Source organism: Triturus cristatus, chromosome 8 (genome assembly GCF_964204655.1).
Source record: "Triturus cristatus chromosome 8, aTriCri1.1, whole genome shotgun sequence".
NCBI lineage: Eukaryota > Metazoa > Chordata > Amphibia > Caudata > Salamandridae > Triturus > Triturus cristatus.
Window position 1 is genome coordinate 79,568,297 of NC_140591.1, and position 18,046 is coordinate 79,586,342.

The 18,046-nt window shown below is 45.9% G+C and overlaps 1 protein-coding gene across 2 annotated transcripts in view; it reads left to right on the forward strand.

Annotated features, from left to right (window-relative positions):
- The window catches only part of GSK3B (glycogen synthase kinase 3 beta), a 702,432-nt gene that overhangs the window by 513,388 nt on the left and 170,998 nt on the right, over positions 1–18,046 (forward strand). For both annotated transcript variants that reach the window (XM_085621049.1, XM_085621050.1), the window contains exon 7: positions 11,913–12,010. In XM_085621049.1, coding sequence (XP_085477175.1) covers positions 11,913–12,010 — 98 coding nt within the window. The remainder of the gene's footprint in view (positions 1–11,912; positions 12,011–18,046) is intronic.

Here is an 18,046-nt window from a genome sequence, read left to right on the forward strand (position 1 = left end):
GACGACCTATACCCATCCAGGCCGTCTCCTCCAGAGGACTCCTTAGGGTTCCATCATTTAGTGCAGAGAGCAGCACACTACCATGGGGTGGACATGCACACTGAACCAGTGGAAGACGACTTCTTACTGGATACATTCGACATACAGGACAAATCCACCTCTATCTTACCCATGCTTAAGGGTGTCACCAAGCATGCCGCAGAGATGTTCAAAGACCCTGTCAGGGCCAGGGTACTAAACCCTAGAATAGAGAAAAAGTATAAGGCGGCACCCACAGACCCTGCATACATTAAGGGCCCTGCTCCCTTAGATTCCCTAGTTGTCTCTACAGCTAGAAAGCGGGCTAACTCCCAGTCCTCAGGAGAAGCCCCACCGCCAGACAAGGAATCCAAACTCCTAGACGCGTCTGGCAAGCGCACCGCCTCTCAAGCTGCAAACATGTGGCGCATTGCAAACACACAAGCGCTACTTGCGCGCTATGACAGAGCACACTACGACGAACTTGAGGCTCTTATGCAGCACCTCCCCGAGAAACACAAGCGTAGGGCTCATGAGCTAATACAGGAGGGTAAACTCATCACAAACACCTCCATTAAGTGTGCCCTCGATGCAGCCGACACTGCTTCTAGAGCCATAAATACCAGTGTCCTGCTTCGTCGCCATGCCTGGCTCAGGATCTCAGGGTTTAAGCCTGAAGTCCAGGCGTCCATACTCAATCACCCCTTTGACCAACAAACTCTCTTTGGGCCCAAGGTAGACGAAGCGTTGGAAAAGATGAAAAAGGACACAGACACAGCAAAGTCTATGGGGGCACTCCAAACACAAGACTCTAAACGTTCCTTTCGACGCTCCTCCTTTCGTGGCACAGGCAGAGGCTTCTCCACCGATAGCACCTCTACTTCCTACAAATCCCCTCCTCAAAATACCTTTTCAAAGGGCAACCAAAGGGGTGGTTACAGAGGCAACAACAATAAGGGCAGGGGCAAAACTAACAACACCCATTCTGCCACCCCGCCCACACAATGACTTCCCTCCGCTCCCCCCAGACCATTCCACTCCGGTCGGGGGCAGACTACAAAACTTTATCCACGCATGGGAGTCCATAACATCGGACAAATGGGTGACCCAAATCATTCGGTCAGGGTACTGTCTCGAGCTAACATCTACCCCGCCCAATATCCCACCAAGGCACCGCCCAATGTCTCAAGAACATTCCACACTGCTCAAACAGGAGGTACTCTCCCTCCTCCAAAAACACGCTATAGAGCAGGTCCCCATCAATCAGCAAAATCTAGGGGTTTACTCCCTATATTTCCTAATACCAAAGAAAGACGGGACCCTCGGGCCCATTCTGGACCTCCGGCCTCTAAATGCCTACATACATTCAGACCATTTCCATATGGTCACCCTACAACAAGTCCTCCCGCTCCTCTGTCAGGGAGACTTTCTCACAACCTTGGATCTGAAAGACGCATACTTTCACATTCCAATACACCCCTCTCACAGGAAATACCTCAGGTTCGTGGTGGACGGGCAACATTACCAATTCACGGTTCTCCCCTTCGGGGTCACCACCGCACCACGGGTGTTTACCAAATGCCTAGCGGTAGTAGCAGCACACCTCAGACGTCAACACATTCACGTCTTCCCTTACTTAGACGACTGGCTGATAAAAGCCGCGTCTTACCACCAATGCGTGCAGCATACAAACAGCACCATCCAACTGCTCCACCAGCTAGGCTTCACGGTGAACTACCAAAAGTCCCACCTCATACCATCTCACACAAAGCAATATCTCGGGGCCACTATAGACACCTCCAAAGGTATTGCCTATCCAAACTCAGCCAGAATCACAAGCATTCAAGCCTTACGCAAAACATTCCTTCCCCAACACTCTCTTCCAGCAAGAGTGTTCATGAAGCTCATAGGAATGATGGCGTCTTGCATCTTTATAGTGCCCCATGCAAGACTACACATGCGTCCACTTCAAGAGTGCCTAGCACAACAGTGGAACCAGGCCCAGGGTCAGCTGACGGATCTGGTGTTGGTGGACGGCCGCACACATCACTCTCTGCAGTGGTGGAACACCACAAACCTTTCCAAAGGGCGGCCGTTCCTGGACCCGGTTCCTCAGGTGATTCTAACAGCGGACGCATCGCTCTCCGGCTGGGGAGCGCACCTCCTACACCTCACAATGCAAGGTCTATGGACGCCACAGCAAAAATTGCTCCACATCAACCATCTGGAGCTCTTGGCGATCTTTCTAGCCCTAAAATCTTTCCAAAAACAGATTTCGGGCAAAGCAGTCCTCATTCGCACAGACAACATGACTGCAATGTATTATATCCAAAAACAGGGGGGGACACACTCTCCCCAGCTCTCCCGCTTAGCCCAGAGCATATGGAGATGGGCAATTCCCCAAAACATCTTTCTCCTGGCACAACACGTTCCAGGCGTACAAAACACCATGGCAGATCTGCTCAGCAGACAAACGCAACAACTACACGAATGGGAACTGCATCCGCAAGTTCTTCAGCCATTCTTCCAACAGTGGGGGCATCCTCAGATAGACCTCTTCGCCACCCACGAAAACAAAAAATGCCTAAGCTTCGCCGCCAGATACCCACACCCATTGTCCAAGGGCAATGCGATATGGATGAACTGGTCAGGCAGATTTGCATACGCCTTTCCACCTCTCCCACTAATTCCATTAGTGGTCAGGAAGCTACAACAGCACTCCCTCACACTCATTCTGGTAGCTCCGACGTGGGCCAGGCAGCCGTGGTACACCACGCTACTACAACTATCAGTGGTACCACATCAAAAACTGCACCTATCCCCATGCCTCCTAACCCAGAACCATGGAGAAATCAGGCACCCGGACCCAGCTCAGCTCAACCTGGCGATCTGGCTCCTGAAATCCTAGAATTCGGATACCTTAACCTTCCCCCTGATTGCATGAACATCATCATGGAAGCCAGACGTCCTACCACTAGAGCATGTTATGCCGCAAAGTGGAAAAGATTTGTTATTTACTGCCGTAACAATACAATCAACCCTTTAGATGCATCCATACAGCACATCATATGCTATCTGCTCCATCTTCACAGGTGTAACCTGGCATATTCATCCATACGCCTACACCTAGCAGCGATCGCTGCTTATCTACAAAACAGACAGCATTTATCACTCTTCAGAGTGCCCGCTATTAAAGCCTTCATGGAAGGCCTTAAACGAGTAATTCCTCCCAGGGCACCACCTTCCCCTGTATGGAATCTAAATTTAGTTCTTACACGACTAATGGGTCCGCCCTTCGAACCAATGCATAAATGCGAGCTACAGTTTCTCACCTGGAAAACAGCTTTTCTCGTAGCTATCACTTCCCTTAGAAGGGTTGGTGAAATACAAGCGTTCACTATACAGGAACCCTTCATACAAATACATCACAGCAAGGTCATACTTCGCACAAATCCGAAGTTCCTGCCCAAGGTCATTTCCCCCTTCCATCTCAATCAATCGGTGGAGTTACCTGTCTTCTTCTCGCAACCTCAATCTGTTGCAGAAAGAGCCTTACACACACTCGATGTAAAAAGGGCCTTGCTATACTACATACAAAGAACGCAACCCTTCAGGAAGACTAAACAATTGTTCGTCTCCTTCTCTCCACCACATAAAGGCAACCCCATTTCTAAATCAGGGATAGCTAGGTGGATTGTAAAATGCATACAGATTTGCTACCAAAAGGCTAAAAGAACATTATCTGTTCTGCCTAAAGCCCATTCTACAAGAAAGTTAGGGGCTTCTATGGCCTTTCTAGGGAATATACCCTTAGATGACATCTGCAAAGCAGCCACATGGTCTACACCGCACACCTTCACAAAACATTACTGTGTAGATGTGCATTCCAAGCAGCAAGCTAGAGTGGGCCAGGCTGTACTAAAGACACTATTTCAAACCACTGCAACGGATACCGGTGGTCGCCGCTAGGGTTGGGTACTGCTATATGATCTATGCTAAGTGTACAATCTGCAGCTCATATGCCTCGAACGGAATATGCTACTTACCAGTATGCATCTGTTCTTGGCATGTAGAGCTGCAGAGTTGTACACGCCCACCCGCCTCCCCGGCTACCTGTATCCGTTCCAGTACATCTTATTTAGATACTACACACATGGGTTTCTCACTGTGATTACCAAGCTCCATCATTTCCCTGTTGGCGAAAAACAATCTGAGGATGGAGCCGAAGCCCATGCGCAGTACGGACCGAAGGAGGAGTCACCAAACTCGTGACTTCCAAAGACTGTCCAAGAAGAAAAACAAACTGCAAACATCCGGGCCCAACACCAGATGGCGATCTATGCTAAGTGTACAACTCTGCAGCTCTACATGCCAAGAACAGATGCATACTGGTAAGTAGCATATTCCTTTTAGTATATGGTCTGGTATGCCCCTAGGGCCCCAGCCATATTTGTGCTTAACTTACTGTGAAACATTGATATTTGAATGTGTTCCTGACTTCTAATCTCAAAGAGATTAGTAGAGTGTGTCTAGAAATAAATACATATATATTTGATATATATACCTGTGTGGTGTCCTTTCATTTGGTAATTCAAGAGATTATAAGGTAAAACAAGCTGCTTTACATTCGTCAGAGACTTAGCCTGAAGGCTGCTCTCCACAGCTACCACTAGGATAGCTTTCTTTAAAAGGTTGTCTTAAACCTATCTACCATAAGAGTCGAATAGGACTGGTGCAAGGTGGCCACTATAACTAGTGACCAGCATATGCCAGGCCAACTTCTCACACAAACCATGTGCGCGCACGGAGAGGCGATGTGCACACGCATGGCGTCTCCTCTCTCCCTCACACGCTCCCGCCGCCCGCTTGTTCTACCTAAGTGCCGATAACCACAGGAAACTTTGAAACACAAGCCCTCCCTCCCTTCCCATCTCCCTGGCACATGGGGGGGGTTGGCCTGCCTTCTGACCCGAGGAAAGGAAAGTAACTTTGTTCGGTGAGTGATCGGTGTGTGTCCCCGTCTGATGAGTCCTCTTCTCGGGAGCTGCGAAACCTCTGCGCATTCCAGTAATGTTCCTTCTTTTACATTAACAGGCATTTTTTCTGCTACTTTCCACCACACAACGCTCAGTGGCGGCAGCAAACGCAGAGCCAGGCTGCCTGCAGCTCCCAGCTCCTACCTCCTTGCAGCTCTCACGTCCCTTGCACCCTCGCCGCCTCTTATGCACGGCATTGCAATCCAAGCACCTCCGAGGTAAAGCCCGCCCGCGGAGTCACGCTGACCGTCCCGTGTGGAGATATTTTAATGCATGCTTCTGTCTGTCTGACCTGCTGCTTAAGGAGGCGAAGCCGGGGCGTGTTGGAGCAGAAGGCGGCCTACGGCATGAGTCTAGGGCAGAGGGTGAGCTTAGGAGGTGGGGTATGGGGTGTCTGTAGGCATGTGAAATGAGGAAAGGTGCGTGGAGGAGAACGAAGATGAAGGGATGGCGGTTGGATTGTTATGGAGTGAGAGAGAAAGGCACAACGGGTGTGCAGTGTGGAGGATAGGCAACAATACATGCGGGTATGTGGTAGTGCAGGGGATGAAACTAGGCTGGGTGCATCAGGGCTAGGGTGCAGGTGAGTGCGTGGAGGGTGCGTACTGTGTAGGGTGGTTGTCGGCGTGTTGCTGGGGTCAGGATGAGGAACGCACTGCTAGATGTGTACGCAGGAAGTGAACTAGGGAAACAGTCAACATGCTGGCTCTCTGAGGAGGATGAAGTCAGATGTTGGGAAGTAAGAACCGTTTTTAGGAGGGTGGTGTAGGTGTGCGGAGTGTGAACATTTGGACATCTGTAGGTTTGTTGGGGTGCTTACGATGATTTATTGCATGAGGACACCCGTCAGATGAGGGCGGTTCGAGAGACCTGGAGAGGCATAGACGTGCAGTGTCAGATATGGAATAGATGAGGCGCGGGGCAGTCGTGCACGGCCATGCGGGAGACGCATGGGGTTCCCTCTGTGGAGCCAATGCAAGGGTTGCAGTCTAGACACGTAGGTGTTGCAGGATGCACACGCCAGGGATCCAAAATACAAATGCACACAGCGCATAACAGGCAAACGGTGGGGATAGGATAGACATGCCTGTGGTGCAGAATAGGCCATGCATGACATGAGGGGAGGATTATCATGGACTAGAGGCATACAGGAGACAAGCTAGTATTTTTAAAGCGACCATACGATATGTTATGACTTGCAACATCTAAGTTCCCTAAAATGTTTCACAACACCCGGTCCCGTATCACTCAGGCTGCAGCACTGTGACGCTCCTTCGGTATTTTTACTAGAAACAGGCCTCTGCTCAGCTGTCATTTCAGTATCCACAACGTCACCATTTGGGAAGCCCAGCCCTCTGCACTTCGAACAGAAAGCACCAAACACTAGCAGCTGGCAACTTAAAAAAAAAAAACAAAAAAAACGAAAATAATCACAAACCCCCCAGTCGCTTCTCCCTAACAGGAGTCTTTCCAAAAAATGTTTGCAAAAATTGAAAGAGAGGTCCCGGGACGTACTATTAAGGAAACTGTGAAGTTTTGTTTACATTTTCCTTACTGAGTCAGTAGCCATTTGCACAGGAAAAAATGCATTAATTCCAGGAAATGTCCTGCTTGACCTCGTATTCAGCAGATGAAATTAAACCGCATTAGTATATGTACACTGGAAAGCTTTCATTGTGACAAATTTAATGAAAAAGAAGTGTGCATGGGTAGAAAGACTTTCTATTGTCACTATCCCCATCGTATGCATATCAGGGTGCAGATGTATATACAGCAAGTCTCAGATGCTTCTCTACCTGGGTAATAATTTACAAATGGTTTTTACTGGATATTTGCCTAATGCGTTTTTTAGACTTTGCATGTACATCCGGAAAAAAAAAGAAAAACTTATAGCCCAGAAGAACTACCACTGATCTAAACAGACAAAGTTACCCTCACTTAAACAATGCCTGTCCTTCACAGCAAGTCAGCAGATGTTAAACAAGCATTTGCAATGCAATAGGTCTCGCATTTGCGAAAATTTAAGCTATTGGCATTGTAATTGAGTGCCTTTTATTTATCTGTTTTCAAAACCAACACATAGAAAAATGGTTTGTCATTTACAATGCCAGTAGCTCAAAGTCTCGCAAATGCGAGACCTATTGCATTGCAAATGCTTGTTTTAAAATGCTGCCCTTTTTTAGGTCTCGCTGAGTCAGCGCGCATGCGCTGCTCGGAGAGACTTTAGTAAGGGCTTTAAAAAATGCTACCACCGGCTACAGCTTGCAGTGCATGTGCGCGCGTTTCAGCAGAGGCGCCATATGGCGTGATTACTGCTGCGCACGCACCACTCGCACACATGCACTGCAAGCTGTGGCCGGCGGTAGCATTTTTAGCTTGCTAATCGCGGCACCGGTGCTTTACTTTTAACATTAAAAGTAAAGCGCCGGTGCCACGATTATAGCAAAAGTAAAGAAATGGAAACAAACATCTATTTCTTTACTTTTGCTATAATCGCGGCACCCGCGCTTTACTTTTAATGTTTAAAGTAAAGCACCGGTGCCGCGATTAGAAAGAAACCAGCACTGGCATAGCCAATAGGTCTCGCTTTTGGGACCTTATAAGTGTTCAGCCATGCAACAGTTGCATAACTAAATACTTATAAGGTCCCAAAAGCGAGACCTATTGGCTATGCCGATGCTTGTCCTTCAAGGAAAACGGGCTGCCTTAAAAAAAAAAAAAAAAATGAACCTTTTTCGTTTCATTTTTTAAGGGCATGCAGTGGTCCCTGGGACCACTGCCTGCCGTTAAAAAAATAATTTTAGAGACCAGTCTCTGGGGACCTATTCCAAATTGCGACTGCAATTGCAGTCACGAAACATTCGTACATTGATTTGCGGACACAATTAGGAAGGGAACGCCCCTTCCTAATTGCAACTTGCAATTCCTAAATAGCGAGCCGCAAATAAATTGTGGCTCGCTATTTAGGATTTGTACATGGTCCACAGTGATTTTGCATGCGTAAACGGGTCGCAAAATCATGTCGTACATGTGGCCCCTAATGTTGTTCTTTCCCTCAGCTCCTCTGAACTATTTGAGGTGCCTCTCAATCCCATTGCACTTGTTTTCCTCTTCCTTTGGTTCTGCCTCTTTCTAAAAACAAAACAAAAAAAAGGCAGATTTTATGGAATGGACATTCGGAGGTGGTAGAATGGAAAATGGGGTTGCCACATAGGCGGTTGTTGATTTGGAAACTGAACCATTGGTTGGCCTCTCCAGCTGTCGTCGCTGCTCCAGCCGTCTGAGCCTGAACTCCCACTAAAAGTTTTGTATTTCTTCTTGGGACCAGTTCTCAACTGACCTTGATTGAATTTCAAAACCATTATCCTGAGCACCCGGAGTTCAAAAGAAATTAAACGTCTAACATAGAGCCGTAAGTTATCCATAGTCTTAAATCCGATCCATCAATTCTTTTCTTGTCTCTTAAGTTTATGTACATCAATATGAATACATCGGTGATGCACTATACACAGCCAACACTTGTTTTCTTCTATGGCTCAATAGCCTCCAACTTCATCTGAGCTGAAATGAGCCAAAAAGGTATTCTGGTTCCTTATAAGGGGTTAATTAGATTCTAGATTTCAAGTCCAGTACGGAGCCATCCAAACAACCGTTCTCGGAGATTGCGCCTTCGTGTATTTTCGATGTGGATGATTGGATTTCATCCTGGTAATCATCTCTGGTGTAGGAAAACACTTTCGGCTGTTTTCTGTAGATTTTTTGTTGAGTTACAAATTCTTTGCTCTTGTTAATCTTCATATTGATTCCCACCAGGTGCTCCTTGAACAGAGATGTTTGAGCAGAGGTTGAGAGTGTGTTCTCCGCCATAGAGAATTTTATGGTGATAGCGTTGACTAGTCTTTTGGAGGTGTTGATAATCAGGACCAGCCAGTCTCTGGTACACTTCCACACATTCTGTGCCTAATCTCTTCTGAATTCCAGATCTTCTAAGAAAGTGCATGTGGATTTGGTTACCAGAAGGCTTTATGAGGCTATATTTTCCCACAGCTATTCTATAATAGCCTCATGAAGGACTGTCCTAATGAGTTCTGTTTTTTTAGTGAAGAGAGTTTATCCTAGTCCTCCTTGAGGCTGCTTGATGGTGTGCTCTCGTTATCTCCCAAAATAGGAGGGGGTTTTGAGTATGACACCCACAACGTCGTCAGAGATGAGGTCCTATAAGTCTGACGTAGTGAGGCTATAAAGATTATCCTAATTCTTGGATGTCAAAAGTCGTAGGTCCTACAGCCAAACCCCTGTGCTATAAAATTGAAAGGGTGGAAGGACAAGGAGAATTGAGCGGTCCAGTATATAATCTCCTCATTAATACAATAACATTCTGAAATCTTAGTTCCAGGTATCCAATTGGAGACCTGAAATGCTTCTGGTCACCAAGAGTGGGTTTGCCAGCTTAAAAGGATGTTTTACCTTAGACGCTGTATACTTACTTGCCTTCAAGAGAGATTCACCTTTGTCCTACTTCAGGCAGATCTGTTTCACCTATTTCGCCAGCTTCCCTGCAGACCTCACCACCTGCTCCTCCTGTGTGTATGACACCAGCCTCACCGAAGATACAGGCTCAGCCTGCACCTCAACCCTCTGTGACATCTGTTCCTTTCACAAAAAGCACTTTTGCATACAAATAGTTCCTTTCAGTGCCAGATACTATGTAATGTGTGCATTTTGAGACGAAGAAAAGATTTTGCTTTTAGAATTTTTTTATAATGCGATGGGCCTGTAGCCTCCCCAACAATAAAGGTGCACAAAAAGCATAACAAAACAAGCATTCGCCAAACCAAAAGTCTGCCAGCTAACGCCACATCTATTGGCTTTGCCAGTGCTAGTTTCAGCATACTATTTCTTTTGGACCAACTCACTTAATGGCAGTGAAGTGCACAGGATGTGACTCTCTACCTGATAGAAGGTTGTAGCAATAATGCGACTGGTAAAAGTCATGTCTTGGACATCTACAACAGTACTAGGTAGCGCAGTACATTTAGCTGTTGACATTCTGAAAACTGCACTTCTTGAATCTCATGATGGGCAGAAGAGGTCAAGGAAGTAAATAAGGAAACTAGTTTCCCTCTAGATTCATCCAAGCATCATCATCTTTTTCTAGTTTACATTAAATGCAGAGACTAAGAGGAGATGAGTCATGCTGCCAATGCGTAAGAATGTCCCTGGACAAATATGCCTCTTTTTCAAAGCGTTGTTACGACTTGCGGGGTAATGGTATGCGTTGTTACAACGCGGTCGTTGTAACAACATGTGGGGTGATGGTTTCGTGGTCCGTGTTGTTTACCTCCCTGGACACATGGTTTGGTAGTACACAATATGCTTACAATGAACACCAAATTACGTTTTTTCTATGCTCTTCAAAAGAAATGTGTGTTTTTATTTTTCTCGAAGTGGATAAAAAACATCGAATAAAACCCTGTTGGGTTCCTGCCTTTGGTGTAGTTATACAATGTCACACATTTGCAAAGTTTGACCTAATCCTTCAATCGATTTTCCAGAAAGGGGACATTTTGCAGCTGCTTTTATTCAGTGACGTTTTATTTCTTTTCTGTTCAAATGTGGGCATGGCCTGCTGTCTGTTAAATGTGCCTATAATTTCTTGGTAAGGTCCATTGAACATTTTAATGAAAGCAAATGAAGCTGTTAGAAGATCTTCAGACAGGAACACATGACACACTGTGAGGTCTTGGATCTCCACATCTGCTGGACCTTGAGATTTCCTGCAAAGTTGCTAGAGGTCGCAAGAATTACCAAAGTAATTGCGCTCGGTATGGTCTTTGAAAATGTAGTTTGGCCGGGTTCTCATTTTGTCTAAAAGATCATAGCAGTATCCCCTATGGGATCCAACACCTGGGTTTTTCTGCTTCGACTTCAAGTTGTTGAGAGATTTGGTTGACCAGAGAGATATTTATATCCACTTGTATGGGAATGCAGGCATTGGCATCAATGCACGTCATCACTCCAGAATGGGAACCACTGGCTTGAGACAGTACTTGATTGCTTGCCCCAGTACTACATTCTGACATATCCTACTAAAGCACATTCTTGCCGCGCCTGGGTGTTTCCTGGTGTTTGCCAATTAAATGTTAGCTCAGTGCCACTGAGCAACTCCATTCTTAGCAGTGCTTCATCAGGTTGGATGTTTGGGCTCAAGATTCACTTCAGGTTGCCCACTCACATTCAACAGTCTTTTTTTCTTTTCTTTTTAGAAAGCCCAAAATACTCTGCTACTTGAGTTTTTTAGCAGGTTTATTACGTTTTTTATTTTTTTATTTCTTCCTTGGTATAGAATTTTGTTAAGTAGGTTTTTGTGATCATTGTTTTGCTTTTATTACAAATGTCAAAGATTTACTGCTTTGACTTTCTAATGATTTCTGTAAAACTTAAAATAAAATAAAAACACAAGATGTCTTGTCCCTCTTTGTGACTTCTGCTTGATGTCCTTGTTCTCACCCATCATGAACTTTTTTCTATATAAGACATTGAAGCCGCAGGATCCCTTTGAGATTGAGAATCCGGACAGTAGTAACTGCTTTAATTTGCATTTGTTTTATCTGATGAGCATTTCTGAATGTAAGACACTTTACCTCGGCCCTCTAATATTTTCAAAGTGTTTATTTTCAAATACTTTTAGTTTTCGTCATGTTTATTTTCAATACAGTTTGAAGAAAATTCTATTTTCTTGCAGTTTAAACTTTGTAATGCTCTCTGACATTAGCTTGCTGTGGACACGTACTTCTAAATAGTTCTCAAACTCCAGATCATTAATGCCTAATGTCAACTGATTTGTCTCCTTTCTAGATGTGTGGTCAGCAGGCTGTGTTTTAGCAGAGCTGTTACTAGGACAGCCAATATTTCCAGGTGACAGTGGCGTTGATCAACTGGTGGAAATAATCAAGGTAGGTTTCACTGGTAAAGCTCTGTCTGTTTACTGTTTGTCAAAATGTGTTGAGGGCTGTTCCCTACGGAAAAGCAAGACACAACCCACGTCTCATTGCTTTAATCAGTGGCACTCCTATTGATGCTATCAGCTGCTTTGCTTAAAAGGCCCTGTTTTTTACCAATTTCTTTTACATGCCCATTTCTTTGTGGAAGCATTTCTGTAGTCTTATCGATCAGGTTTTCTAAAGAAACATTGTATTAACCTCTCTGCCTTTTTGTCCCATGCAGTTCCTGCCTGTGCATTGTCAGTCAGTAACTTCTACAATATTTTACCTTCCTATAGCGTATTATCATTAAGAAAAGATTAAAGGAAACAAGAGTTAGGTAAACTGTAAAGGGATAGCAGGTTAGAAGTAATGATCATATCAAGTGAAAAGATAATGTTGTCCTACTGATTGCTAGGACTTTCTATAAAGATAGTGCATGGATAATCACACAATGTTTAAAAAGCATGAATGCAGCGTGATCTCATTTAGAAATTGCGAGGAGCAAGTTCATACAACATAATGCAATTCATGTGAAGCATCTGTTCTCCAACTGCCGGCTGCTGATACATTGACTAGTCTTTCATTGTAGTCTTCACAAGTCATCCTTTGTTCAATGCAGTCTTCATGACAAATTCCAATCCATAAAGTTTGCTTTGCAACTTGTAAATAAATGGTAGCTCTAACTAGAAGTCCGTGCCCCTCCTTTAAATCCTTCCTGTCCGGTATGACGTTTTTCGTGCTTGCCTCGACTAACCCTTTGCAGCTAGGACAGTCTTAAAACTATATGGTTACTCCAGTGTCACTATATTTTAGCAGCCTTCGAATTCTGGCTCATCTTTATTTACAAATCTTTGGCATATTTTAAAAATAGTGTTGACTTGAAGGAGCACAGCATAAACTGCCTTTTGTAAATCTATAGAATTGTACTTTGTAGAGTGGTAACCATTTACATTTTAGGAGGCTGTGAGACAGTTCTCTTTAGCCAGAATCAACTCTGTGACTGCACAGCAGGTTTGTTACATCCACCAAGCTGTACAACCATGCCTTATGGCCACTTACCTCACACCTTGTTGCTCTTTAAAAGGTTTGTCTGGTGGAAGATGAAAGTAGATTTGCAGATGCCCAGGCATGGATAAGTGTGGGCAGGGTCACTAGTTTTCAGTTATGATGGTTGACCATTGACTTGGGCTGGTTTGCCTCCCTGCACTCACTGTTTTAGGCGTCAGCTGCTCATCTTGCAGTCCTGGTGAGATGCAGTTGCATACAAATGTCATTTTACCAGTAGTATTGCCAGCCCGTGTGGAAAGTTGCTGCTTCCAGTCTGCCCTCATATCTTCAGTATTTGCTTTTTTCCTTTGTAGTACTCTTAGTTACTTCACTGCGCTCTTCCTCTTGTTTTATCTCAAAGCATGAAGGCCCAGATGAACAATCTTTAAACTGAGAAAGTATTTCTAAAAACAAAAATTAAGAAAGTATGCTTATTTCATGCACTTTTATCGTCACCTCTACCCGTAAGTGTAATTTAGTAAATTACACTTCAGTTTCAGTTTTCTATGAGGCAAGTTTGCTCGGTATGCATGGGTTCCTGCTTTATCACCCTTTTTTTCTTTATTTATCAGCAAGATCAAAAAGTGGCCTTGGGAGCAGCCTTCCTTTTAAAGAGCCCTCCTCTCAGGTAAAGCACAGATCAAAGAAAAAAACGAACTTGTTCTGCTTCTCCAGCTTCAAAAAGGAAGCAGATACCGGACTGTTCCCCTTCAGCGTCCCTGTGGACGTTGGAAAAACACACACGGCATGCGGCGACATCGAGGGACAGATCGCTGTCAGAGCTTCCGCCGTCCAAAGGCAAGTTGACGTCAAGACACATTACTTCAGGCTCGGAGTATGTCAGACCGGAGAAGCGCATGTCGATGTCAAAGTAACTCCCACGTCACCATTCACCAACGTCGATGTAACAATCAGCGTCCAGAATGCAGTCTCAGCCAGCACAGCCGGCGTCAAAAGTGTTGACGTTGAGGACCCCGCCACATTCACACAGGCGGTCGACGTCGAGAGCATCAGTTAGTGTCGCCGGGCCACAGTCCTACGTTCGATGTAGAGAAATGTTTCCGCAGTCTATCCAGAAAAGGAACGGCATGGACTGTCCTCGGCGGCCAAGAATATTACAGCGGCGACAGGCATCAGACGTCGAGGCCCCCTCGTCGTCAAGGGAGGTGCTGGGAAGGCCGATATCGACGTCGAGGGAAGTATCTTCTTCTCCAGGCATTAACATTGTGCATATCACGCCAGAGGAATCTCTGCCTACTACATCTACGGGAAGATCTCCACACAGATCACCAAGGAGATCCAGCTTGACATTCCTGATCTAGGACACCACTTAGACGGTCGAGATCTCACCTTTCCTCGAGATCACGAAGAAGTAGGTGAAGGTCACTGTCAAGGTCATCAGTGAGAGACTACTCACCAAACCTGTTGACAACCCCTCAATCTAGGGTGTCTTCAGTCGATGACATGGTCACTTTTAATGAAGTCCTCTGCAGAGGTGCCAACAAGTTTAACATTGACATGCCTGTGCCGACTACTTCTTCGTCTGTAATATGCGAGACACTTCACCATAGGTCCTCGGAAAGGCACTCCTTCTGGTTCCTGGGCTGCTTGAACCTGCACAGCAGACCTTTTTAACTCGAGCTGTGCTGGGTTTGGCTCCCCCACCCATTTAAAAAAAAGTACAAGGCCCCTGACCAAGATCTACTGTTCATTACAATCAGATCCACCTCCGGATTCTGATATAGTGGCAGCAGCCAGGAAAACTCTTGGAGCTGCATCCTCTTCAGTCACTCCTGAGAAGGAGAGTAAGCCCTTGGACTCTCTGGGGAAAAGAATGTGCAATACATCGGCATCCTTCATGATGGTGGCTAGTGCCTTAGATCTTCTGGGGAGGTACGACAGGTATCAGTGGGATCTTTGGCTAGATTCACAGAGAAGCTGCCCAAGAAAGATCAGCAGGATTTTCATGAGATTATGCAGGAAGGGGGTCTTGTTTTAGCTGCGGATGCATCGGATTTGGCAGCACATGGATATTCCCTCGGCATTTGTGCCAGATGTTCGGCCTGGTTGCGGCTCACTGGCCTTAAACCGGAAGCACAAAGAAGGATTATGAACTTTCCTTTCAATTGTACTTCCTTGTTTGGCACTCATGCCGATGATTAGATGTCCAAGATGAAATCGGAATTGGACACTTTGAAAGCGGTCAGCCTTGCGAAGCATAAGGAGTTACGGCGCAAGTACCGACCATACCACTGTCTGATTTTCCAACAGCGAGTTCAAGCCCCTCACTGGTCGACTCCACAGCAGCAATCCAGGTCACATTACCATCAGCTTCGAGTGGGTCGGGGAAGTGGAACCCCAAGACCGACACCTTACTCAACAAAGCAACCGCCAAAACAAGGAACACTGGCTTCCCCCATCTCCGTTGCCCACTCCAGTGCGGGGAAGTATTCTGTTTCACCTGGACGAGGGGAGAAAAATCAGAAAAGACAAGTGAGTATTCGTTATTGTGCAGAATGGGTACTTGCTCAGATTTAAATCCCCACCTCCATCAGTACCACCTTGGGGAAGGTATGTCCAACATCATCACTTGTTACAGGCGGAGGGGAACATCCTGCTAAAGAAAGACGCAATAGAAGCATTTTCTTCTCCACAACAAATACAGGGAATTTATTCCCGCTACATTCTGGTACGAAAAAGAGGTCCTATCCAAGAGTCCAGACCAATACTCGACCGGAGGCTTGTAAACAAGTTCATCCGCAAGGAGAAATTTCATATGTTGGCACTGCACCAGATCTTTCCTCAACTACATCAATGAAACTGGATGTGCTCCAAAGATCTGCAGTACGCTTATTTTCACGTGCCAATTTCCAGAAAACATCAGAAATACCTGCATTTTCAGGTAGCGTCTCAACATTTCCAGTTCAAAGTCCTCCCGTTTGGTCTCAAATCAGCCCCCTGCATGTTCTCGAAATGCATGGCAGTAGTAGCGGCTTTTCTTCGCAAACAAAAGATCTTCGTCTATTCGTATCTGGACGAATGATTGCTGAAAAGCTTGTCACCTACTCTGCTGCAGAATCACCTCCTATACTGCATATGAGTGCTAAGCAATCTTGGCCTGCAAATCAACTACAAGAAGTCAATTTCAATCAGACTCAAAAGATCCATTACTTGGGTGCTTCTCTGGATACCGCAAGTACAAGCGTGTGTCCTTCGGAGGAGAGGTTGTCCTCAATACACCACAAGTGTTGCACTCTCCTCTGCTCTAGCCACCCAACGGCCTCACTTCAGGGCTCGAAGGTATCCTGCATCTTCATCGTCCCGTTTGCCAGACTACAAATGCGTCCTCTGCAGCAAATTCTAAAGGTCCAGTGGTCACAAGTATCAGATCGCTGGAAAGACTGTGTTTCTCCCTCAGTCAGCCAAGGATTCACTCAAATGGTGGATGAAACTGTCGCATCTGCTGAAAGAAGTTCCTTTTCATCAGGATCTTCCCAGTCAGACAATTGTCACGGATGCTTCCCTCCTGGGTTAGGGGCTCACATGGGTCCTCTTCAAGTGCTAGGACTCTGGTCAGAGGCGGAGCAGGGGTATCATATCAACCTACTAGAGCTGAAGGCCGTACATCTGTCACTCAAGTCTTTGCTCCCTTCCTTCCAAACACGTTGCCATGTATTATTTGAACAAACTGGGAGGAACCAGGTTGAAACCCCTCTCTCAGGAGGCTGAGACCATATGGAAGTGGCTTCTTGCAAGGAAATTGACAATTTTGGCGTTTCATCTCCCAGGTACTCTCAACCTCCATGCAGACTCTCTAAGTCGGAACTTCGCTGAAGCTCACGACTAGGTGCTAAACAAGGATGTCGCACAGGACATCTTCCATTGATTGGGGGGGTCAAGACTTTGACCTGTTAGCAGGCACAAGAAACGCAAGATGCCCCGTCTTCCCATCCAGGTTTCATCAACCAGGCACCAGAGGGAATGCACTTTTGATAAAAATGGTTGCGGACATTACTTTATGCTTTTCCACCAATTCCACTCATTCCTCTGGTGATCAACAAGTTCCACAGGACCAAGACCAGAATGATACTGATTACACCAGAGTGGCCTCACCAGTGGTGGTATCCTTCAACTATCTGAGATCCCACACAGGAGGTTACTGTGCCGTCCGGACTTACTATCCAAACAAGTGGGGGGAGAAGGTGTTACACCCCACCCTCTCATCTCTAAGATAGATGGCATGGCTCCTGAGGTCCTCCAGTACGGGCATCTAAACTTGTCCCCAGACTGTATGAACGTTCTTAAGGAAGCGAAAAGACCATCCACCAGAAAGTCGTACGCTTTCAAATGGAAGCGGTTTTACTTATGGTGCGTTAATATTCATGTTACCATTCTGGGTCAAGAACAGTGATTTTACTATACCTACTATACTTGGCCAAGTCAGGCCTTCAGATTTCTTCTATAAAGGTTCGTCTAGCAGCTATCACAGCTTGAAGAAAACCTCCTATGCAGGTTTCCGTCTGTGTTATGTTGGGGATATTTTTATAGCGCGCGACTCACCCGGGGGCATCTCGGCGCTTTACTTAGTTGTTCACTGAGGGGAGAAGCGGAAAGAGGCATCTACGTCAGGTGTCAGGGGGTCAGAAACAGAAAAGTTTTTAGTTTTTTCCTAAAAACTGTGAGGGAGGGGCATTTCCGGATGGCGATAGGAAGCGAGTTCCAGTAACGCGGCGCGAGACAAGAGAAAGCCTTAGCCCCTGAACGGGCGCGGCGGATTCTAGGAGTCTTCAGGAGTTCCATGGCATTGGACCGTAAGTTGAGAGTAGAGATCTTTTTTTATTAATTTGTTTGCCAGATATTTGGGGCCTAAGCCGTTCAAGGCTTTGTAAGTAAGACAACAGGTCTTAAAATGGGAGTGCTTCCCAATTGGGAGCCAGTGGAGCTCTGTTAGGGTGGGGG